Raw genomic sequence first — 25,794 nt, forward strand, 5'->3', positions numbered from 1 at the left:
AAGGGCATGTTGAAGTCCTCAAAATGATGATGGACACACTGGATTTGTACTAAAGGGCCAGCGAACTTCAGGCATGCCCTATATTGTTTTATCTCCTTTTTTATTCCCCCTTAACATTTCCTCTCCGCAGTGACGGCACCCCGACGCCCACGGCGGAGCCCGTGCCCTTCGTCCGAGAGTGGCTGAGGAAACGGGTGCAGGGACCCCTACGCTTCTCACGGGCTGCCACCGGCTGGGAGAGAGCCTGCCAGAGGCTCGGGGCCCTGAGGACACCTCAGCCGGTCCCGCCGCCCCGCTCAGCCTGCGGGAACACCCCGAGGTGCGGCCGGAGCCCGGGCGGAGCGCAGGAGCCCTGAGGAGCCCTGAGGAGAGCGCCGGAGCCGCCGGGGGCGGGGCCGCCGCCAGCCCCGCCCTCCCGGTGACGCCCCTTGAGCTGCGACCCACGTGACTCGCGCAGCCAATGGGCGGGCAGGACCCGCTCCCCGCGGGCGGGGGAGGAAGGAGGGGGGCGCCGAGGCCGCCGCGGAGCGGGGGAGCGGCAGCGCGGGGCGGGCGCGGCGCGGAGCGAAGCGGGGCCGGCGGGGGCTGCGCCTCCGCGGCCATGCCGAATAAAAACAAGAAGGAGAAAGTGAGTCGTGGCGATCGGGAGAGGCCGAGCCCCGCGGGGAGGCTGTGGGGTGCAGGCCCCGCGGGGAGGAGGGGCCTGGGGTGGGGGGCGGCAGCGGCGAGCGGCGCCCGTTCCCCGGCGCTGGGAGAGCCGCGCGAGGGGCAGCCCCGGGTGAGGGGTGGCTCCCTCCCTCACTGCTCTGTGCCGGCCTCCGCCTCCCCCCGGGTGCCGGAGAGGGGGCAGCTCCCGGCGGGGCCTAGTCCGGGGGTGCCGAGGCGGGGTCCTGCTACCGTCTCGCCGGCGGCCGTCGGAGGGAGGCGGCGGAGGGCGGCCGTGGGTTTGGCGTGCGGGGGAGTGCTGGAGGGAGGGGATGGGAAACGTGTCCTCAGCTGGGGCTGGCTGAGGCGGAGCGGGGAGGGGGGGGTCTCGCTCGGGGCTGGCCCGGGGGCGTTGTGCAGGGGGAAGGGATTATTTCCACGGTAGAATGGGGGGGGTCTGTCCCCACGGCTACTTGCCCGGGCCCCGTCCTGGGAAGTTTCGCTGCTGCGTAGCTCGGGCTGCAGTGGGAGTTGCGCTTGGGGGATCTCCATAAGTATTCAAGTAGCGCTAATCGCCCCTCGGAGCCTTTCAGCTCCTTCTCCTGACAATAGAATGAACCCAGCTTTGGCCCCGCTTTTCCTCAGGCTCCAGGGAGTGATTTGTCTGGCGGCTACGAAAGGGGCTTGCACAAGTAATGCTCGCAGAAAACTTGTAAATCCGGCAGGAAGTTAGCTGGATTTCACTTTATTTTGTGTGATAGGCAATTAGCCATGAGTGGAAGTCAGAAACAGTGAAGTGTTCTGTCTGCCTCAGCCAGCTGCTGTCCCTCTCGACCGCTTCTGTTTGGCTTTTAGTTTGTCAACGTCATTTTAAAATGAGATGTGGGGAGGTCGAGTGTTGTGGTTTGTGAGGGTTGTTTGCTTTCACATTTTCCCAATATCCTTGGCACTTGCGGTGTTAAAAACATTGAAACTTTTCTTCACTTTTCTGAGAGTAGCAAATCTCAAAAACGAGTGAAGGATTCGAGGTAAGTACAATGCTGTGAGGCAGAACAATGACTTGTGGGCCTAGTTCTAACACTAGATTTTTCTAGCCCCTAGAACAGAAAAAATAATAAAGTGTAAAATGTGTACTATACTGATGCTAGTTTCGAAGGTAAACTAAATATAAATATTTCTGAACCAAAAAGCCAAAGCCAGCAAGGTAGTAGAACTAAGTAATTTCTTAGACATAGTTCAAATCACTTATATTCTTTGTCCCTGCCTGCTTACTTAGGGGAAAGCTTATCTTTATAGGTGAATTTTGAGGCATAAATAAAACTCCAAAGTCTTTCTACAGATAAAAAATGTTTAAAGTGGCTTTGTAGAGACTGATTTGTCAATACTATCATCTTCCAGTTAAACAGTATCATTTTGATTACTTTTAGCGAGTGTCTAAAAAAGCCTGATTCCTTGACTTGAAAATCTATCTAGATCTCCTTTTGTAAAAAAACCTGAAACTGCAAACTTTTTTTTTTTTTTAAGGAACCTGCAAAATCAGTCAAGAGTGGAAAAGGTGGCAAAGATGGACAAGATAACCAAGAACATGAGGTAAATATTACTAAGAAACATAGCATTTTTCACATTTATTTGTAGTAACTTCTAAAAAGTGTTTTAAGTTTTTCTACATTGTAATTTTGACATGACAGGTAATTTTGAGGGAAAATGATTGTGGAACTACTGCCCTGGTATTTGTTAAAATAAGAGACAATGCCTTTAAGGAAATCAGTTTTATTTAGAGTAAATAAATATTTACTTGCTACAGTCTTAAATGCTCATCTATTCCTTTTTTTGGTTATGAAATGTACATCTGTCTTATTTTCTAGTCTTACTGTGAGTTTTTGAGCTTCTCTTCTTGTCGTTTTTAGAATTCTCTGTAATTCCCAGAGGTCTCTTCTCTCAAACTGTCAATGCTGGCATGTCAGTTAGTGTCAGTAGCCTGGTTTATTGTCAAGAGACCTTAGGCTTAATCAAAGGCTGCCAGCTGTTGTGTTGTGTGGTTCCTTTTTAAAGGTAAACGACAAAGTGTGCCATTTTTGACAAAGTATTCTGTTGATTTTTTTCCTTCTACATTTCTCTCAGCTTTGCCCACCAGCAAGGCACAGCAACTTGAAAAGGGACAATTAAATCATTATTCACTCCCTTGCACACGTTCATCCAGAAACTCAGAGTTAGTAGTTTTGTTTGATTTGGAAATCCACTGTTTACGTGAATTTCCTGAAATTTCCTTTAAAATGTTCATAGTAGTTTGAATGTAAAGTGATATACTGAAAAGTTATGTATTTCAGCCTCTAAACATGTCTTGTTTAGAGATAATGTTTGAGAACAAAATACTCATCCAGCTTTATTGTTTTTCCTGCCCTGAAACAACCATTAGGGGTAGGTGGGTTGGACTATTTATTGTATGCAGTTCAGTGAGTTCTCATTTGTCTGTTGTGCAGAGCGATTCATGCTGCTGTCATAAATTTACAAGATCATTAAAACTTATAAATTACCTGTAAAAGTATTTTGGTAAATTCCTGTAAGAGTGATTGAGTTTTGATGGGGAGAATCTAGCTACTAGAAAGGATCTTACCTGCTAGGGGAGCTTGTAGAATAAAGTGGGAAATGTATCTGTGTAGATGTTTATAGTGGTGTAAATAGATGTAAATAGAACATATCATTGTGATGTATTCTGTCTTTCCAGTATATTGCTGTGGTATTAAAAAGAGTGTCACTTGGACATAATTTTAATTCCTGTGCAGTTGTAAGGCTCATCATTAATCACCATCTTTGCAGTACGTTTGTTGACTACTTATTTTCTCAAGCTTCTGAAAGACAAGTTGCTGAGACCAAGACTTATTTTCTTATTCCCTCTTGGTACTTCAGGATCGAGTGTAAAGCTCCCTGAGATAATAAGTGAAGGGCTTTGTATGTATATGTGGGTTTCTTTGTCATTTCTTTGTGTCTTCGCATATCTAGATTTTTGAGTTATAAACTTGAAATGTGAGAGAGATGAATCTCAACTGAAGAATATGTTTTACTGTTCATACACTGTTTCTTTTGCCAACCAGGTAGCATTCCCAATGAAAAGTACAATTCACTTGTCTGTGATATTTGATCATATGTGAGCAGGGGCAGAATGGGAAAGGAACTGGGAATGTGACTGGCACATATAGTATGGTTCTCATTCCCAGTGGGCATTATTTAGTCTCTGTACAGTTTTGAACACCTCAGTGCCTGACTCATTATCTTAATTAATAGAGTTATTGCACACAAATAGTAATGTAGACTGTGCATTCTAATGTGGCTGGCTGTAACCCTGCTGTATGTTAGCTAGTGCTTGTATGAGCAGAAAGGAGGCTATTTATTAATGCAGCAAAGATTGGTAAATACAGAAATATTCAGTAGCATGCTGTTAATATATTTCTAGGTTGCCTTTCTCTTCAAAAAATGTTGTCATGTATCATTCTACATATGTTTTAATATGGCTTTTTAAAAATCCTCTTCTAGACTATGAGTAGGTTTGGAAATATGACAGTTCAATTCAGCTTTTTGTTTCTCAAAATGCATTTAATGCATATGCATTTAATGCAAATGAATTTAATGCAAATGGCAGATTGTAAAGACTAAAAACCGCCTGCTATTCAAAGAACGGGCAACACAAGCAGCAGCATCCCACAAATACTTTATTTATAGACACTTCCATAGCACTTAACTAAATTCATGATGCCTTCAGCTTCTATAGATAAAAAAGTACAACAGATCTTAGTATTTACAAAAATGAGCACGTGTTTTTCCTGTCTTGCAATCAGGGAAATGAGGTTTCAGTTGATGGAAGCTGTACAGCAAGTTTGAAGAGGGATTGAAATGATTCCTGGTATACCAGGTCCAGAATGCCCGTGCTAAAAGAGAGTGAAAATCGCTTAAGCTGATGTTTCTCGCATTAGCTGTGCGTGGTTACTCAATGTAATACTAAAAAAGCCTTGCCACATGTGAATTAACATGGACCTCCCTTCTGAATTGCTATGTGGTCAGCTGCTGATGCTGAGGAGAGAGAATCAGAAACAGAGTAGATGTATATGTATGTTCTTCTGTCCTGGTATACTTTTCTTTAGGCCATTATGTGGTTTAGAAGGTTATTTAACTGGAAGTTGTGTAAAATTGGTTTTAAATTAATTGTACAATTAACATTTATGTATTTTAACATATATATATTATATTTAGGGGTTTTTTTCCCCCAAAATCCTGCTTAATGTCCCCTAGATAGGAGGACTCCTGTTACTCTGATTGTCCTTCTCTTGTTTCTGTCTATTGTTCTCCTTTTTGTGACAGAGGTACCAGAAATGCACAGACTGTATGAGGTGAGGGCACCTTGGCCTTCTGTACCCAATGCCTTTACTCCTGTTTCCAGTTACATGTTGCTCATTTATTGAACGCTTAAGAAAAAAGCTAATATGATTAAGTTCCTATCTAAGCTTATTTTATAACCTGTTAGTAAACTTCAATAAATTAGACTGAATAGTTGAATCTATTCCTTTAATATAACATCTTATTTCATCAGTTAGTCCAGCATATTAGTGTCTTTAAGTTGTGAGCAAAGACTTAATCTGTTGTGTATTTCTTTTTCTCTCTATGGGAGTAGTGTCTCTACTCTGGTAAATTCTTGGGGCCTTTGCTTAACAGTGCCCAAAAACTAATACTGAAAATTAAATCCCCTGGGTGTGGTGATTGCCCATTCCAGCACTTGGTACCTTGTGGACATATACCCTGTGATCTAACTGGCTTTTGATGAACTTATTTGTCTGCTGGAAAAGCTTTGTTGTAGAGTTCTGTTTGGTCACAGGGGTGTGGAGGTCTCCCTTTGAGTTGAGGCAGTAGTAATTTATGGATAGCCTCATTTTTTTAGAAAAGGTGACTTGGTAATAGTTAATGACTGTTGAAAAACATGACCTTTCTCTATCTCCAGAAAAGCCTGACCTAACACCTAAAATGATTCAAGTGCAGTACTTCAGCAGTGGTTTTCAAATAGTACCACAGGGGAAGGAAGTTAACATTTTAACCCTATATACTCCTTATTTCTCAGTTTTCGTGTCTGTGCGAGAGTCAGTGCTAAAACTTGCTCTTTTCACCAGTCACTGGAACAGTCCAGGACAATTAATTCACTCCTGTGGTTCACGTGGGGGATGGAAGGGATGGAAGCTAGCAGCCTTTCATATAAGACAGTAGTCTGGTATAAAACTAGGTGACTGGAAGTGATAGCTTCTTCTATGTCTAGCTAAACTGGCCTAAACTAGCATGAAACTTTTAATTTGTATTCATTTTCAATCTAGATACTGAGTAGTCTGTAGAAGGCAAAGACTGTTTTTGTTGTTTGAGAAAGTATTGGCTTGGTGACTATCAGCAAATGAAAACCGAAATTATAACTCATTCTTCTGCTGTGCAGAAAAGCAAACGGAAGACTAATGTGGTTTTGAGAAGCGTGTGTGTGTCTGTGTGTGTGTGTATTCTTGTTTCCATGTGCTGTCCTTGTTGGTTCTTTCTACTTTAAAGGTATTTTGTTGTGTTTTTTTCTTCTTTTTAACATAGGCAAATCAAAATGTAATAAAATGTAAATTGTATTAGCCATTTTTCTTGCTGTGCAACAAATGGACTTATTGACAGCGTGTGTTGCTGACGTTGGACTATAATTGCTGCTGAAACCAATTTTAAAAATAATTTAAAATCTTTTAAGTGCTGATCCATGCTTCTGTCCTGCCACTGTCTCATAGCCATCACTTTTCAGTAGGTTTACTACTGTAATGGCTTCCAGTGCAGAAATTTTGTAAGGCTTTGTTTTTAGAAGTTTTTCTTCCATGCTTTTTGAGCCCTTTTTAATTTAAAAGTTAATTTCTTAAGCTACTTAGCATAGTGGTAATACTTTCCAGTAAATGGAATTGCCAAAAAATTACAGAAATCTCTGTTTAATGGGCCATCTTCAAAACACTTCAGCATAAGTAAGGATTTTCATCCCTCTGAAAGAACCTCCAGGGGTGGCTGTCCGATTTTCCAGGATCACCTTACCTGTATTAGCCAGCACATCGTGGGGAAAGACTGTCAGTATTCTCACTGCTACTTTTAATGATTCCTGATTACATGAGCACATGGGATTGTCACTTCCATAAAAAGTAAGAAATCACAAAAGGAATGGGTAGTAGAAGCAGTGTTGATGTTTTATGCATGGCTTTTTTAGCTGAGATCATATGCTGAAGTATCCTAACACAAAGGAAAGCAAGGACTAGACAAAAGCAATAAACCCAGCATTAATTTGTGATAACAGGTTTCTGTGATCAGCAGCAGGAGTTATTTAGAAAGTTGAGTGGATATTCTCTATATATGCAGCTTATTTTTTATCATGTTTACCGTTTGTGATTTTTACTGTGGTGCTCTTTACCCTGAGAACATGCCTGATTTTGAAGATGGTGCATGGGGACTGTTACATAGCATTCAGTTTGAGACTAGAATTTTCTACTTCAGAATTTAAGTTATACTTGAAAGTCTTGGCAAAAGTACTAATTTGGCAGTTCATTTCGGCACTACAGCAGAAGAAGTTGGGGATTGGGAAAGGAGAGAGTTCAGGGACTGTTTTCTCTTCCTTGTTAACATGTATTAGGACTACTCCTAAATAGTTTCTGGAAATACCTTCTTGTCACAGATAAGTATTTATTCATTTATGTAAAGCATCCATCATTTAGATCTTTTCCATTATTGTTGTTCAGTTGTAGAATCGCAGAATGGTTTGGGTCCCAAAGCCTTTTCTTCTCCAGGTTGAATAAAGCCTATCCTCTCAGCCTTTTTTCATAGCAAAGGTGCTCCATCCCTCTAATCATCTTTGTGGTCCTCCTCTGGACTTGCTCCAACAGCTCCATGTCCTTCCTGTGCTGATCCACACAGCTGGATCCAGTGTTCCAGGGGGACCTCACCTGAGCAGAGCAGAGGGGCAGAATTCCCTCCCTGCCCTGCTGCCCACGGTGCTGTGGGTGCAGCCCCGCACACGGGTGGTTTGTGGGCTGCAGCTGCACATCTCTGGGTCATGTCCAGCCTCTCATCCAGCAGCACCCTGGAGCTTTCTCAGCAGGACTGCTCTCTCTCTGCTCATCCCCAGCCTGAATTGATACCACAGTTGCCTGGACCCAGGTGCAGCACCAGCACTTGGTCTTGTTAAAGCGCATGAGATCCACATGGGCTCATTTCTCAAACTTGTCCAGGCCCCTCTGGATGGCATCCCACCCTTCAGGTGTGTCAATCCTCACACCAGTTGGGCAGACCCTGTAACTCAGTTGCACTGCATTTTGGATACATTGCATTCATAATCTTTGAGGTGTAAGATTGTCTTTTAGTTGTTCTTTATAGAAGCTGATGTCCTTAACAAAGAGATACATTTAGCACTGACAGGCATCACATAGTAACACTAGCAGGGCCCTGGCTCTTCAGAATGTGCTCAGTGGTGTGCCCCAGCTGGACAGGCAAAGTAGCCAGTGCTTTCATGAGCCACTCCCATGCAGCAGTAGATAAAGATGATCCTAAAACTGATGGTCTTGCTTTTGGAAGAAGAGATTATGAAATAAAATTGAAATTTCAAACAAGTTATCCTCTCACGTTTGAATCATGGAAGGACTATAAATAGGCAGTGTTAGCTTTGTAGGGCTGTTAGTTTGGGATTTTACTCGTAATATTAGCAAAACAGTATTTTAAACCAAAGCTGTGTATGAAGTTGGTATGGATTTTCTCTTGAATCAGTTATAACTGATACAAAATAGTCTGTGGGCTTTGGAGTGGGTTTGTTTGGTTTTAAATGGGTATGCCAACTTCTTTAAAGATTAATTTGAAAACTAATTTTTGGTCATGTCTTGCAGTTCTGATTTTCTTTCCTAAAGAGATTATTTTAATGGGTTGATATAACCATTAAAAAATACGTGACTGTATACACCCTTAGTGCTAAATGAGAAGCTGTTTACTGAGTAGAGAGATGCCATATGTGTTATTCTTAGAGCATGTACGAAACTTTTTGGTTTTAACTTCTGTTATTTTCCTATTTCAAATTTTTAATGACATCTTGGCTTTTTGGTTTTTGGGAACTGGAATTTTCTTCTGTGTTCCAAGCAAGCAAAGGCACCTTAATACTGAATAGTGGAGGCGTAACTTTAAAGGTGTTTGTTATGTGACATTAACATTATGCTTTTAAAATTAATGGTGTTGTTAAAGTGTACCAAACACTGCTGTATTCAAGTATTTTATTACCTAAAATGAGATGCTTCTGAAAACAGGATCTTACGCCCTTCTACTTCTTACACAAGGCTCACAACTACTTGTGTAACATTTGAGGTGTGAGAACTGTGTGTGGTTTAGTACTTGCTATCCTCTGCATCCTGATGGTGTTTTTAAGCTCTCTGAATTCTTCCTGAATGGAAGCAGCACAGCAATGAAAGTAAAGGCTGTTCTTAGCAAAAGGAGCAGAGTGACTTTAGCAAATGGATACCAGCATTTTGTGAACTGATGGGAAAAAAAAAAAGAAACCTCCTTTTCATCCTTTGTTTCAAATTGGTTCTCTTAAATTTTTTCATAAGACTTAAGGCCTACCACTTAGAGAGTACTCAGATGTACATTAACACGTGTAATACAGAATTATTAGTGTAGTTTTCTCTTAGAGAAAACAAACAGTGAGAAAAACAGGTAGCTGTTGAATCTACGCATATGTTCACTAAAAACATACCTTGTGTGCATTTTTCCCCCCCCTCAATTTAATTTGAAACCAGAATAAATTTGTAATCCTGGAAGTGGGATGGTAGGCTTTGGGGTTTTTCATTTGTGTGTCCTTCCCTGCAACAAGCTTAGAGGGCTATTTACAGAAAGCAACCAACCAAAAGCTAGGAAAAAAAATCCTGGCCTATTCCTGAATATGCTTCGTAAAACATGACTGCCAAATATTATAATTTGCTACACATTTATAGTGACTTTTATATACTTCCTCATCACTTCTCAATTTAGCAGTCTGAAATACTGACACGTAAGCTTCTCTAGCAACATGTAAAGTAAAAGCGTGATGAGAGCCAAAGATGAAATGATTTGGTGTAACAGTTCTGTAGAAGCAGTTCAGGTTATTATTCATAGAATCATAGAATGGTCTGGTTGGAAGTGACCCATCAGATCATCTAGTTCCAACGCAGCTGCCATGGGGAGGGACAGCTTCCACTAGACCAGGTCACTTGCCATGGACTGTAACTCTCTCAAATAGCATCTAATAAATACCAAATGGGTGGGCAGAAGGTGAAGGAGAAAAAGACTTCAGTGTGAGTGTGTGAAGTGATAAGCTTCTATGAATAGATCAGGGAGCACAAAAATACAGACCTCAGTGGTAAAGCCACATGTGCAGTTGACTTAGCTCACCAGTAGCTGTATATAACTAAAATTTACAGTAGAGTATAGAAGTTGATGCCTGAAGTGAATGAGTTAGTATGTGAATTCATTCAAATGTGGGAACTTTACCTATATATATGTGCATATGTGTATGTACACATATATATCTAAAAAGAACAAAGGTAGTTTTTGTTGTTTTGGGGTTTTTTTTAAAGTAAAAGGATGCTTCAGGCTCATCAGAGACAAAATTAAAAATGAAAATCAAGAACTAAAATAATTTAAGCCAGGCCATCCTTTATCCAGATTCTTCATCCCTGTGTTTATATAAATGTTTTAAAATAATACTTAGGACATTATTTGGTTTAAATCTTATTTAATCAACCAACTGGTGGTTGCAGGTCACAATTTTTTTTTCCTGAAGACATTTCTTGCTTTGAAGTTTTGTGATAGAAGATAGGAAACCAAGTGTTGCTTTGCTGCTTTTGTGAAGTACCAGGTGCTCACTGATGGTGATGTTTCAGCAAATGCAAAGCAGTGTGAAGCCACTTGAAGTCTGAGCTTGGGCACCCTCTCATCTTTGCCAGTACTCTGCAACCTTGGGCTGGAGATCTGAGCTCTGACTGAAGGAATCACAAATCAGCTTCTGGGGTAAACTCGTTAAAGCAAAATTAAGTTTACAAGAAGCAAATGGAAAACAAGCCTTATGCTACTGCTATATTTATATAAATATGCTATATTTAGTTGTGAATGTAAAATTATAGTGTATTAATGTCAGGGATGCAGCACACTAAGCTGAAACATGGGATTGGCTTGGTGTGTTGCAAGCCCAGTCTATTACACAAAGCTGTGATGATACAATTCTTTAGAAGATAAAATTTGAGTCCTGTGTATAAGCAGCTAACAGGAAATACAAGCAATGCTTTGTGTTGTGAAAAATGAACAGCAGCAAGAAAGGCAGAAGAGCTTCAGCAAGTTGTGGATCAGTCTTCTAAAGTGGTTTGTGACTGAAGTTTGTTGTGGGCACCCCTTCACAGCGAAGAGGCCCAGATGGCCTTCGCTGCTTGTAGGAAACGTCCCAGTCACTGACGCAGTTCAACAGACTGCTGCTGTCTCTGGCAAAACTCGAATGGAACTCCAGAGTCAGACATTGACAATAGCCAGCACTAGCAGTGCTGCATGTAAATACAAAATCACAGCTGTTAAACGAGTACTACAGGGTAAGTCTGTGAGTGCTACAGCATAGAAACTTTGTCATTACTATCCTGTTGAAAAGTTACTCTTTTTGCTTATTGTTACAACAGCATGCCATCCTCAAAGGTTTAGGATGCAGCTCTTGCTGTAATAAAAACATAGTAAATTATGCTGAGATGCATTGGATAGGATTCTCCAGGAGTAATCTCAACCATTGGGAGTGTTTAACAATAATAAGCATATTTGCTAGAAAGGCAGATGCAAAGATCATTCTAGCAGCCAATTCAGGTATCATTCTGGCAAATGATTTTGTTGAGGAAAACCAAAGACATCTAAATTACCATCTGTGTGAATCCACCCAAAGCCTTCAGCACTGTAAGCTGCCTCTCCAGAGACTCCTGTTGTTGTCTGTCCAAACTGGCTTGTGGTAAAACTAGTGAACAATAATGGCTTAGTAGCAAGAATCTTCAGCAAAGAACTTCAGAAGCATTTGCTGTTCAAAGTAGTACCTTGCAAACAAATTGTTTCCCTGCTGTTTTTAACTGTATTGTTCATGGATCAGTGTTTCTTTTTATGTATCCACTGTATTCCATACCAAGCTTTGTATAGTTTGTACTGATTCTCTGCAGATTGAAAATATTGGTGTTAAAAATCATATTTACTTGCTCCATAATAATCTCTGCCAGTACTTGTGTGTACTAGAATTACTGCAGACTGTCTTAAAGCTCTGCCAGGCCTTATCTTTAATACTATTAGTAAAAAGAGTTTATTCTGATGTTATCCTCTTGGAAGTCATGTTGAATTGCTGCTGTTAACAACACAGAATTGAAATCAGTGGACAAACTCTGCTGCTGCTCTGCTGCTAGTGTTGTCTTGAACAACTTGCCTTGGTCCCAGCTGCTGATGTCACATCACCAGCTCACTTCCTGTAGGGATGGTGTGGATCTGTTTACCAGGGTGATGGCAGCTGGGCCATAGGCCAGATACGATCTGTCCTTATTCCCACCCCCAAAACAGTAAATGAAGATCTGCAAAGGAGAGAGCTCCCTGGTAGTGTTCAAGATTTCTGGAGTGTTCAGAGATTTTTCACACTACTTTGAAGTTACTGCAGAGGGAGAGAAGACTACATGGAAGGCTTTTTAACTGCTCTCCACCCATTTTGACTCCTTGATCTTTGATTTCAGTTCTCATCTCAAAAGATTAATTTAAATTCAGCTTCTCAGCCTAATTACATTGATTATGTATTAAGCCTCAACCTGTTAGCTAAATTATTTTGGTTACATACTGGGCCCTCATACAGTTTTGAAAATCAAGTTGTTAATGTCCTTTTCATGTTTTGTGATGATCTGTGTGTTTAGTTTCAGTAACCTGTGTTTCATTTTCATTGTAAGTATGTTTTAGATGTAATCCAAAATGCTTTCATAGCATTCTGAGGCTGTCTTGGCAAGAAATGAGCTCTTCTGGGTGCTGTAGATCAGACCTCTGTTTATCTTAATGAAAAATAAGTCTAGGGAGGCTACTTACTATACCAAATGGAGAACAGGGAAGGGATTAATTCTGCATTAAAATAAGCATTTTCCCTCTGTTTAAAATTCAGACTGATGATTCTTTTAAAGTTTTCTATGCTTTTTGCTCTGTGTACTTGTATTTCACAGGGAACCTTAATCATGTGTGAAGTGGTACAGGGGTCACCTATCTAGATTTCACAGTCCAGAGTTTTTTCTCAAGGTTTTCCTGCTGCTATTGTAAAATGGTGTGCACACTGATATAAGTTTGAATTCACTGGCAATACTTATTAGAAGGCAGAAATTTGCATATTAGTCTTAGACTGATCTGTGTAAATAAACACCATATAGGATGCTGCCAGCACCATGTTTCGTCAGGCTGAGGATCTCCATTGCCTTGTGCTTAGGAGATCTGATTTTTGTCACTAGTAAGCCATCCAGTTTTCTAAATCTTTTAATGACAGATGCATTAAGGTGATTTTACTTTCATTTTCAAATCCTTACCCTGCTCTTACTGGTTTATCTTAGAAAGCAGTATGCAAGCTTGCTGCATTGTTATAGAGTTGACCCCACTCTAGGCTTGGCTTGGTTTGGCTTTTGATTTTGTGGATCAGAAGGCTTTGTGTCCTTTGGTCTAATTTAGTTACTACTGAGTGTGCTTTGAAATGTAAGGTCAGACAGAGTTCTTCTGGCTGCCCTTGTTTGTCAAGGTAGCTTGAATAGCATTTTTGGGAGACTGTCAGAAGGGGAAGAATAGGTTCTTCTGAAAGACTTAGTGAGGTACATGGCATGCAGGGTGGATCCTCCTTCCAGGTCCCACCGTACTCACTCTTGTGTCTTAGTTGTCCAAAAGTAAAAGTTGCATTTTGGGATGCTTGATGATGATCAGTTTAATTTAAAAAGAAGAATTGGCTGTAAGTGTAGATGTGCTTGCTCATATCTTTCTTTCCCTGGTTGCAAACTCACCATTGTGTTCTTATCTTTACCTGCCTGTATAATGTCAGAAAGGTGAAAGAAGCAACTTTGCTCAAAAGAGTGATGTTAAGAAAAGGAATGTACCACATCCTGCTTGATGCAGGATTCAAGGGATGAAGAGATGCAAGGGCTATCTGCCTTGAACTGTTGTGACTGGCAAGAAACCTTTTCTCCTCTTCACCTTTCACTCTCTTGAATTAGTTTTAAGCTTAGTCATGGGCACTGACTATACTTTAACTATACTTTCAATAGTTAAAATTTGAATTTGAAAGTTGAAATCACACTTCAGCTGATTGTCTTAATGTTCATTGAAGTATGTAAAATTCTAGCTTTTCAGAAATGAATTGATCAGAAAACCTGAGGGTTGTGTTTTAATCATGATTTGAAGAAACAGTCTCAGTGTGACATTTTTCGGAGCAGTTCGTGCATATTTTTAGATGTTTATCAGCACTTTTGGAATTAAATGTGTCTGTCTATATAAACATTTGGGTAGGAGGGAGCCGTTTGCCAGAACAAGGGCAAGAATAGGTATTGCTTATTCTAGTCATAGGAAGGAAGTTGATAAAATGGTGTCTGTGGCTTGGCTGTTCTGGTGTCAAATACATTGAACTGTTCACTGATGCAGCAGAACGTCCATTACTTACTCTTGGGAGTTGTGCTGTCTGTGGTTGTTTGGTTTGTTACTGGGAGGGAGAAGCTGAGTTTGGCTCTTAAACCTGAACTCAAAAGCACTGTATTTCACAGAAAGTATGTTACTTTGAAATCTTCAACAGATGAATACACAATTGTTAGTCTGAATTTGTTTGCCTTTTTTCAAGAGATGTTAAAATTGCTGAGCTTTGTGGCTTAAGTTGCCTTAACTCACTTCCCAGGTGCCCTTCTATCCAATGTTGTCTGCAAGCCCTGGAGGCCAGCTCGTTCATGGTAGCACCATAATGCCAGTTGCAGAGGTCATTTGGTACAGTTGTGTGGTACTGAAATAATGGTTTAGAAATTATTCTGGTAGCTTTCTGGTATGTGCTGGCTGACTGGAGCATGGCTGAAAAGCAGGGGTGATCATGTTTGATGGTAGGAAGGAGGAGGAAATCTGTTGGATAAATGGTCCAGTGATTCAGGGCTAGAATTACTCTGGAGTCATCACTTCTAGATGGGAGGTTTCCATAGCAACAAAAAATGCTTTCTTTCAACATTTCTAATCACAATGTTACCCATCCTCTTAAATAACCACTTTTGGCTAATTTTAGAATTTTTCTGCAGTTTAGAATACTTGCTTGCCTGAGGTGTGTGCTACTTTAGGGTACTGTAGTGTGTGCAGACACATGAGAGCACCTGTTAATTTGAAATGGGGAATTTGTTTGGGAATAGAGGAAACAGGAAAATGGCTTTTCCTGTTCCAAGTAATGAAAAAATACAGGTGGCAGTGGAAAGTAGCCAGTTCGGAAAAACACCATTAGGCTCAATAACAATATTGAAAGTACAGAATCCTGTGCAGTAATCATGTTTATGATGCATCTTAATTAGCATTTATTGCTTAATACTTGGTAAGTCATTGCTTCCTAATTCTTAGTACTGTTTTTATTTTAGCTTAGTCTATGAATATTTTTGTTTGTAATACTTTTTAGATTTTCAGTTAATGGATAGAAATTACCTTGCAGATCACTTGTATTTCAGCATAAACGTTTTTAAACATTTAGTGTCCAAGATTAAAAAGTGAAATAGTCTGAAAAATGCAATGTAACAGGTATTGCTTGTACATAAATGCTTTCAATTTGCTGATGTATTCCATTTGTACTGGAACAAGTTCTAGAGTGGTTTTGGTAACTGAGACTTATTCACTGTACTGTCTCCCCTTATTTGTTCTATAGGGCTGTATAAGGGGGTTTGCTTTTATAATATTAAATTTGCACCATGGTCATCTTAAATGTGTTTAATAAAACCTAAATGTTGCTTCCAGTCATCTTTGATATATTAAGTGCTGTCTGTATAATATAATACAATTGTTAATCTATTCTTGAAGCATATATTCTTTCCCAGTCATGCTACTAGGACAAAATTTGAATGAAATTACTGTCTTGGAGACTCAAAAGGTAGATATTTATATATGGTAACATTTCCATGCACGCTGAATATGTACACTACAAGACTATGCAAATTGTTGATGAATAAGCTTTTCTGGGAATACTGTTCAGAACATGAAGAAAATTGGTTTATCTTGTTTTAGCAATATCTCTATGAAAATGCCATTGATGTTATTTCATGCAGGAATTAAGCTGCTTTCATACCTATAACACTTAACAAAATTCTAATTAAATCAAGTCAAACTGCCAAAGTACCAGTGTTACAACTTGATTTTCATCATGAATGCTGTTCCCATCTGATTTTTTTCTCTATTGCTTATCTCGTGGGCACTTTCGGAGAACAATAAGGTCTTTCCTGTAAGGCAGAAGTGCCAAGGTATATTTTAAGATATATGTACTTCTAATTTGCAAATTTGAGAGACTTCTACAGCAAAGTAAGGGCCTGCAAAATGAATTACAGTGTTGCAGCAAGAGGTCCTTGTCAGCTGTTTCTATATTTTTAGTGTAGATCACTCCTAGATATTTAATCATTCTTGTAATGAATGTCATGAAATTATTCATATTTTAAAAGTTAATTATTGCCTCCTTTAAACCTGCTTTTCCTCCTTGGAAAAAAAAAATGAATGAAAGAGGCAGCACCACAAGTTCTGACAGGCTTTTGTTAATGATGCATTTTTTTCAGCTTAAGAGAGAGCACTGTCAAATGTAGTCAGGGAAATAAATAACAGCAAACTGGAAGCCTGTAGTGGGAACTAATTTTTCTGCATTTATGTTATAAACTTCATACAGAGGTACAGTGACAGTCTAATAAGGATTATTACAGTAAAAGTAACTTGCTTTGAGTAGGCAGTAAACGACTACAAATCTTAATGGATGTTTTAGAAGCTGTTAAAGCTACTACAATAGTGAGACTCACTCCTTTAACTTTATATCAAAGCCTGATTGCCCTGGCCAAGCTTAGGACTCTGGCTGCAAGGCAGAGGATGAATAGGCAGTGAAAGGTTCACCTGCTGTAAATAGACCACTTTCTCTGGTCCCTTTGAAGATGAACTTAAATACCTAGGAGACCTGGACTTCTCGGGGTGGGGAGAGGTGAAAGTAGCTGAGGAAATACATTATTTGAAAATTTCTTTTTGGTTGTCTGGTAACTTCAAATAAATGGTCTACTGCATGTACCAAGGTGATCTATTCCCATCTGTATGAGGGCTATGGTACAGAAATGAATCCTGAAAAGATGAGCAGAACTAAAGGTGGCAATACATTCAGAGGATAATGGATACAATAGTTGAATTAAAAGCATACTCATTATCAGTTATTTCTGTGACTAAAATGGCTTTATAGAAGATTTTTATTTCTTAGGTTCATCTGTAATTAACTGCTTTAATTTCTTTTTAAACAGGTGTCAAACAAAAAATCAAATAGCACTCCTCCCCCAGCACAGCTATCTAAAATCAAAGTACCAGCACCACAGATTGTAGTGAAGAAGGAAAAGCGTCAGAGTTCTTCAAGGTTTAATGTTAGCAATAACAGGGAGCTTCAGAAACTGCCAGCTTTAAAAGGTATGTCTTTCCAAAGTAGAATTACTCTTGTGGGGAAATTTGGGCATGAGACTGAGAAGCATCTGAGCTATCATACTTCTAATATGTGCACAGCATACATAATACATCAAGTATGCACATGTGCAAACTGCACATACTTGCCATGGGTGATTTTTAATTTTATCTGCATTTGAGGACTTCCAGTATGTTGCCTTCTTGGCAATCAGCATAGGCCATGTCTGTGTGACAGTATATTCATCATCTCACACAAAAGCAGAATATTTGGGCTCTCTTTGCAAAATATTAGGCAGCTGTCCTCAGTGCAGTGTGCTCAAACCTTGCTTCATTTGTGCTAAAGTCTCCCTTGACATTGTTAGAAGACCTGGTCTATCACTATGTGTGGGTCTGTTTTTCCTGAGCATGGGTCAGGCAGAGTGATGCCTTTTTAGTGCACATGAACTTTTCCTTTGTTGATTTTAAGGCTTTATTATCTCTTAGATTTATATTTACTTACATCTGTGACAAGAAGATGATGATAACTGATGCATTTTCTCTTACTAACCCAGCTTTTACCATCTTTATTTGCTCTGAAGGCTTATTTAGAGGAAACAAAAAAAAGGCAGTTTTGAAATGCAGTGTGTACTGCTTTACAGTGTTCAAGATTGGCAGTGAAATCCTAATAGATCGCTGAAATGTTGCGCAGTACTGGTGTAGACAATGTGGAATTATTGGGGAAATTATTGGATTCTTTCCTCCACTCATCATTTTCTTAATATAATATATTAGTGTTTCTTGAAAATAAATGGTGCTTGTCAGCCTATCTGAATTACGCTGCATTTCATTCAGATTAAATTAGATTGCAAGATTTTTCTCTTCACGCAGATACTCTTTTTACAAAAAAAATCTGAAATAATGTCCATCATGTTGGTGTAGCAGCCTATATACAAGATGCTATTTAATATATTTCAAGACTAAAGTACTGCCTATTTAGTTAGTTAATTTCAATCTATTTATTAAATTTTAAATAAGGATATTTAGCACCACAGATTATGAATAATATGTTCTGTCTTTTAAACTGTCATAGAAGGTTCATGCACAAGCTGTGACAACCAGGGTATGAGTGACATAAGCAAAAGACACTGAATTGAAGTAGTGATTTTTATAAGAAGTTATGCATACAGCCACATTGACTGGCATAACCTTTTGTTCAAAGACTCAGCCACAAAGAAAATAATTTCTTTCTTGGTCCTATTTTAAGTGCAGTGGTTCTGGTAGTGCCTGGGACTGCAGCTCAGGGATACCAGAACTGAACATGCAAATACAAGCAGTGTGGACAGAGAGCTGGACATGGGGAAAATGAATGCAGGTAGGACAGGAGAGAATTAATCCATCCTACAGTGGTGAAGGGGAAGTTTAAGATCTGTTTTTACCTTGGCTGTGTTGCAGTTGAATCCAGTAGTTCATTTCAGCAGAAGACTGCTTGCTTTTAGTTGGAGGAGGAAGGAGTAAAAAAAAATAAAGAAAACTCTTAAAAACTATCTCAGGTGTTTTCTCAGAGCATTCTAGCACTTTTTGACACAGTGTACCTATTTGTGAAGGAGTGGTAGGACTATTGTGCATTGTAATTGCCTTCAGTCTGCAATCACTCCCCTCACCCTCAGGTGAAAGGAATGAAAAGATCTTGAGCTTCTCCCTGGTGGGTGCCTGATGCTGTATGTACATCCCCAGGCTGTCAAGGGCCAAAGTTTATTACTGAGCACTGGTGCAATTGTTGGTCTAGTGAGGGGTAGTAATTGCCACCTTTTACTGGTAAAGGTAGTAACAGCTTTATTATCAAGCTGTACCCAATCTCAATGGATAATACCAGATGTCTGTGTAATGGCTGTGCTCACTGCATGTGCTCAGTCCTGATGTAATTCCAGCCTGCTTGGGTGGCTGACAATACTGCTGGCCAGTCACGCTGTTCCTCTGAAAGATACAGAGATACTTGACTTGATGTGCATTTAGTGGGTCAAGCAAATCTGGAAAGCTTTCTCCTTGGAGATCTTTGAGTGTGTTGTTTAATGTCTGTGTCTGGACACGAGTTAAATTGGACTGGCAGACTGTAATTTAAAGGACTGAAATGATTAAGACAGGTTTGACTTCTATGAAGTGCTGGGAAGAACATAGTGTTCCTTCAGGTTAGCTGCGCTTAACCAGCTTTCAAACTCCTGTTACTCAGAACAGGTGGCTGTATTTCTATGGCTACAGTACCTGGGGAACCTTTCTTTTGTCTGTAGTAGAGCAAGAGATGTGTATTTTCTTACAAATGTTGCATTGACTACTGTGTGGTGGGAGGTACTTTACATGAGACTGTATTTTAAGCACAAAATATAGAATGGGATTGTCTTTGCATACTTTAGGCCCCTATTAGATATGTGAAAGCTTGTTACTGGTAAGATCTGAATGAGCTGTGGTATTGGTGAGATAAACACCTTTCTTCTGTGCCACGGGTCTGGAGATGAGGTCAACTGATCACTTGAAATAGTGGGAGGGAAAGGAGGAGCTGCCAAGGTAGCTTTTCATCAAGATTCCTTATTTAAGAAATACTTTTTTGATCTTCAAGCATGCTGCAAACTTTCTCTTGGGTGTTACACAAAAGTGCTGATGATAAGCTTCTGGAAATACCAGTATATTTGCCCTGGTGGCTGGTATTAGTGTGGCATGATTTATGTTCATTGGAGCAACTTCTGATTAATGTTATGCACCCTCAGATTATCCAGGAAATGGAGGAGCAGAATAGCTCAGATAATGCATGAAGAAAAGGAAATAGATTATGAATTAAGAGGCTCTAAGAAGAGAGCTGAACGTAGAAAAGAGAAGTCTCTGATGTAATTGGTTTGTGGAACACCAAGATCCATATATTAGCAAAACTGCAAGCTAATGAAGCTCCCTGCAGCACAGTGCAGTACGACCTGATTTAGCTGGGTAGAGCAGGTAGTTTGTCTGCCCACAGATAACCTAGAAGGATCTCTGGAGAAGTGCCTTCAGAACAGTGTCAAACATCTTGAAAAGATCTTACCTATTTTCACCAAAAAAAGAAAAATTCTGTGCCAACAAACTTGCACTTTGTGGTTTCTTCTTATCCAGTTCCCTTTGTTAGCTAACATTGGTAGTACAGATACTTAAGTTACAGAAAATTGATTTTTGCTTTAAATTCTTTATTGGGAAAAAAATACTTACTGCACTTAAAGATGTTTTGTTTTATTTTATTGTGGTTTAAAAGTTTGCAGATTAGTGCTTTTTTAATATCAAATATAAATGGCAGAGTGCTTCAGCATTCAGAAACGTAACAGTTTCTTCATTTTTGATTTCCTAAGAAAGCAGTTTGTGATTTAGGATACAGTAAAATTAGTATATTAAATATAAAATGCTACAATTACATAAACTGTTAATATTGTTTAAAACTTTAAAAATATCTTCTCTATGAAATAAACAGCAGAAGTGTTCAGTATTATTATGTAAATGTATTTAAAAAGTAGCATATCCAAGCTTGTGCACACCTGAGCACTGACACAGTGAAGGAGTTTGTGTTCTTTGCAGATGCTCATTTCAGCTTTATGCAAGAAGCTTAAATTCATTGTTACATTTTTGGTAATGTTTTCATGGTAAATGAGTTTTTAACTGTGCAAACAGGTGAATGTACTTGTATTTGTACATTATTTTACATGAATGTGCTGATTGTAGTAAATATAGTAAACTGTAAAATAGAAATGACTATGAAGTAGTGAGATTTTTAAGGATGTAGTCTGAATCTTTACAAAATGTAAGAAAATGTCTCAATGAGAAGTTTTAAGTATAATATTAAAGCACCCTAACTAGGATAAAATGTTTTATGCACTGTCAAACACAGTTGTGTCACAAATCTAACTTTAACCTTCAAGTAATACTCATTAAAAAGAACGTTCTCTGTCAGTTCTAGAATAACAAATTTGAAAAAATAAGTCAGTACTACTTAATATTCTGAAATTTTCCCAATGAACATATGTTAGTCATGCATATGTAAATTTGGTCACGATTCAAAAATACGCTTTTTTTTTTGTAGCATTTCTGTATATACTTTTTTTAAAGCTGGGTAAAATCCTTTTGCAGCCATATAAAGGCCTCTTGGAATGCAGGGTTGTGATTCAGTTTGTGCATTTGGGATTGGGTTCTTTCATTGGTTTGATTTGAGGTTTGGGGATTTCTTCCATATAAAAGTGAACATTTTTAGATACGATAGAGACTGGACATCAGCTTTTATTTTCAAATACAGTTCTGAATTTCTTTTAGAAGTTACTATTTACCTCTTGGCATTGGACTTTTGATCTCAAAGATGGGGATACAATATTCTTGTAAAGGTTTTTATGAAGGTAGGAAGAAATGAGCTACACTGACAGCTGAGGACATATGTACTGACTTCTAGTGCTGAGAAGTATAGATTTCATTTTTTAATGTAGAATATCTGCATGTGATAGGATTAAACAGATTCTGGTATTTTGTTGTTGAAGATCTTGCCACACATTTTGATCAGTACTGGTTTTGATCTTCTGGTGATGTCAGTTTCTGCTTTAGCATGGTTTCAACATTAGAAGTACTATTACTCATATCAATTTGAAAAACCCAAAAACAACCAAAAAAACCTACCCAATAAAAATGAGGGGGTGGAAAAGAAATGAACATGACAGGTCATTTTTCTGAGCACATGTCTTGCAGAGAGCATGGTTCTTGTTTTTTTTCAAGCAGAGACTTCAGAGCTCTGCCAAATTCTGACTCTGTTCTGTGTAAAAGAACATCAGGGTGGTGTCTCAACTTGTCTGCCTTTGATACAGGACTCTGATAAGGAGGCAAGCATTATTAAAGCTTTCCTAATGTTTTTAAGTTGTAAATGGCTGTCTAGGAGATAGCTCTGTTTTCGTCATCTGTAAAATATTAAAGTCTGATGAATCAAAATTGCAGGAGAGGTTATTCTAGTTTGTATCTGATACCTAAAAAATCAATTGTATCAAATTTTGATTGATAGAACTGTTACAACCATGAGAAAGAAGGAAAAAATGAGAATTGCTCCAGAAGTCAGAAATGTAAAATTATTGTGTATTTTTCTCAACTGCAGTGTATGGATAAATAAGCAAAACTGATATCAAGTAAATGAGAAAGCAAGTCAAGTTTTGTTCTCGGTACTATAGAGAATTTCAACCATGTATGTTGGTAATTTCTGCAAACTCATATTGGAATACGTTTAAATTTAAGCAGAGTGTGTTACCTGCTTATTTAAAACGAGCATCTGTTTTCATGATACAAAAGAGACTGACTGAATGTGTGCAATATAATTGAATTTATGAGAATCATGGTGCTAATGGACTACTTTGGGATTTTGAGGAGCATTTTTCATATAAACTGCTGAAATTGGAGATCTCAATGTTTAGGATCACTTTCATTTCAGAAATCTACTCCTGCCACTTGTAATTTATGCAGAGAACAAATATGCTGTGCTTTGGCCTTTCCAGTTTAATTGTACTTCTTATGTGCGTGCATGGCAATTAAGGAATTGTGTCCGGCTGCAAGGTGGTAGCATTCCTGTTTAGCTAAAAGTATTTTATGCAAAGTAAGATGGTAGATGAAACAAGATAATGCTGCTGTAAAAATAATTTGCTTTAATACATGATTCATTTAAAAGGCAAGACACTGAGGCAAAACAAATTAATTCTCGTGTAAAATATCAATGAACGCAGTTTTGTGAAACAGATCATTCTCCTCTCCCTTGTGTGTGACCCATAGTGGAGTAACTCAGTATGCTGAATGCTGTCCTTTGGGTCCTGACTGTGTTCATGCTTTTATAGGGTTTTTTGCCAGTCCAATGTTGTATTTAATTTATTGAAACAAAAAGTCCATAAAGGAAAATACTGCAGAAGCTTGTTCTTTGCTATATTGGTATGGTTGTGTCAGTGAATGTATGTATTGTATCATGTGAAGGAATTGTGGAGGCTCTTTGTCCTGTCACTTTAGCAACTTAGTCCTTGAACTTGGATCTTAAAAGCATTACCAGTATTGCGTAAACAGACTTTCCTGTACTGACTTTTCTTTTAAATGTTTAAAATAATTATTAAAATACGTGTGCTAAGCATATGCATTTCTTAAACCAAAAGGTGACAATTGTTTGGTGTTCATACAGGAATATACAATCTATCAGTGGTTATAACATAATTAATACTAAAATATTTAGAAATTATCCGGTCTGAATTGCTACGTAGCATTTTAAAGATTAAGAAACTTCATAGCTAGTGAATGAAGAACTACCAAAAAAAAAGCTGTAGAAGAAAAATACTTTGCTTGAGTGTGTGAATTCTTCTCCTTCAGCTAGTTTTACATGAAATCATAGGCTTGGATTAATGAGCCATTTTTCATTTCAACTGCCCTATCAAACACCTACTCATTAGTCAGCAGCTGAAAGTGTTAGAAGAATGCACTACATCTGTCACTGGCAGCATTTCCTACCAAACTTGTTTCCACTGAAGTTTGGACAGAATCCATAAAAATAGGATTTAAAACGTGGTATTGTCTTATTTTCTAGATTCTAACCTGTCTCTGAATTCAATTTAGATCTCTCTTAAAATGCCTTTTATTATGCTCTCATTCACAAAAGGAACATTTTGTTCCATTGCATAGATCCTCATTATAATTAGACCTACACATTTTTGCTGCTGCACTGAACTTCTTTCTTCTGAAGACCTCTCCAGATCAAACATTGAATTTATACACCTAAGTATCAATCAGTGGTTGTTGGATAACTAGCCTGGTCTCAAATTTTTACTCTTAAATGTAATTTTTACACTTTATTTCTTAAAAGTGTTGTGTGACCTATGTAATAAGGCCAAAGCAGTGAGTTTGGTGCTATTTTGGTGGATTTTGCACAGGACTTGATTAAAATAGTGTGCTAGTATTTGAAATGAGCTTCTGCAATCTGCCCTAGGAATTATGGTTTTGTACCAATGCTATTTTTGAAAGAGATTTTTTTTAAGGTAATTATTTTGTGTTGTACAGTTTTCTGAACTCAACCAAGATGTACTTGTTTTTCTCCCTACCCCCACTCACAAAACTTCTTGAGTATACAAGATGGATTAAATGAAAACTTGGCACTGTTGAACTTTTGTGCTACAGTGAGCATGCAAATATTAGGAAATCGAGATAGAGGCAGGAAACCCAGTCACAAACAGATATTTACCAATTCCTCTTTTAAACAAATTTTGCTGCACTAGAAGGACTGAATATTATAAATTTTTCAATAAAGAATTGTCTTTTGCCATGCTTCAGTCTTGGGAATTTTTTAAGGAAGCTGCATGATAGTTCCATATCCCTTTCATTTATCCAGGTAAGTATATATTTCTTATCTCTGCATTTCTTTTGATAGCTAGGTATCAACATGGTGTTTACAGCCTCTTTTTCCATGAAGAATTTCCTCTTGGCTGTCCTCTGGAATTGAGTCAGAACCTAGTAGGAGAAGCCCATTTTCCTTCCTATTGCTAGAGGTTCTCCTCCAGAATGTGTACTATCCAATACCTTTCCTTCTCTAAAACAAAGCTGTCTTTGAGTATATCACTGTTCAGGATTATGATGAGACTCATGTTTTCTTATAGCCTGACATAATTAATGAGAACAGTAAGTTTTGTGTAGGCTATAATTGTTGGAAGGGAAAAGTAAACTACATTCCTCCTACCAGAAAAAGTAAGCCATGTTTATTCCTGTCCTTTTTTGGGGTGTCTGTGTGGTGAGACAGATAATGGAATCAGCATGGCTCAAACTGGCCCTTTTCTCATTTAACTGTGCTCAGTTTCCTAATCTGGTTCAGCCATGCAGCTGCACAAGCCCTTGTACAGCAATTTCAGACAGATGGGCACCCGTGCCTCAGAAGAGAGGGTATTGCAGCAGTAGCTCCTGTAGGCTTAGCTCAGCTTAGACTGCCAGGGAACACAGTCTAAGTTAGCAGAAAACTAACCTGACAATTAAAGTGGCTTTCTGTTGACTTAAGGGACTGCACCAACTCAGCTATGGGTCTGATGACCACTGAAGCAGATGAGAACAAAATATTTTCAAGTGTAAAGCAGAGAGGAGTGCAGGAAGGGGCCTGAAGCAGCCTGCAACAAGGCTGGCTTAGGCTGATGAGGAATAGCAATTTCAGCAATTGTGGAATTATGCCTTTAGGAACCTTAGAGCTCAGACTTAATATACTCCCTTCCCCTCTCAATCAAAAAATGAAAACTCATATAGTCTGAGAGGTAACCAACCCAAGTGTCTTCATGTAAATAGAAGGTCGGCAATATTAATTATCTTAGGTTGTTGGTTCTGCCACTATCAGTTAGACTAGCAGGTGGTGTAAAATGGAAATAAAGGCAACCTTTGGGCAGGTGAATTTGCTGTGTGTGTTGTGGGGGA

The 25,794-nt window shown here is 38.9% G+C and overlaps 1 protein-coding gene across 2 annotated transcripts in view; it reads left to right on the forward strand.

Annotated features, from left to right (window-relative positions):
• The first annotated feature begins 471 nt into the window (after positions 1–471).
• PPP2R5C (protein phosphatase 2 regulatory subunit B'gamma) overlaps positions 472–25,794 on the forward strand; it is a 75,170-nt gene continuing 49,847 nt past the window's right edge. The window contains exons 1-3 of one of the 2 annotated variants that reach the window (XM_063399379.1): positions 472–628; positions 2,170–2,235; positions 17,208–17,367. In XM_063399379.1, the coding sequence (XP_063255449.1) occupies positions 602–628; positions 2,170–2,235; positions 17,208–17,367 (253 nt within the window). In that variant the 5' untranslated portion in view covers positions 472–601. Of the gene's footprint in view, positions 629–2,169; positions 2,236–17,207; positions 17,368–25,794 lie in introns of those variants that run through there. The other variant, XM_063399381.1, reaches the window with a different exon arrangement.

The sequence above is a fragment of the Prinia subflava genome, chromosome 5 (assembly GCF_021018805.1).
Source record: "Prinia subflava isolate CZ2003 ecotype Zambia chromosome 5, Cam_Psub_1.2, whole genome shotgun sequence".
Taxonomy (NCBI): domain Eukaryota; kingdom Metazoa; phylum Chordata; class Aves; order Passeriformes; family Cisticolidae; genus Prinia; species Prinia subflava.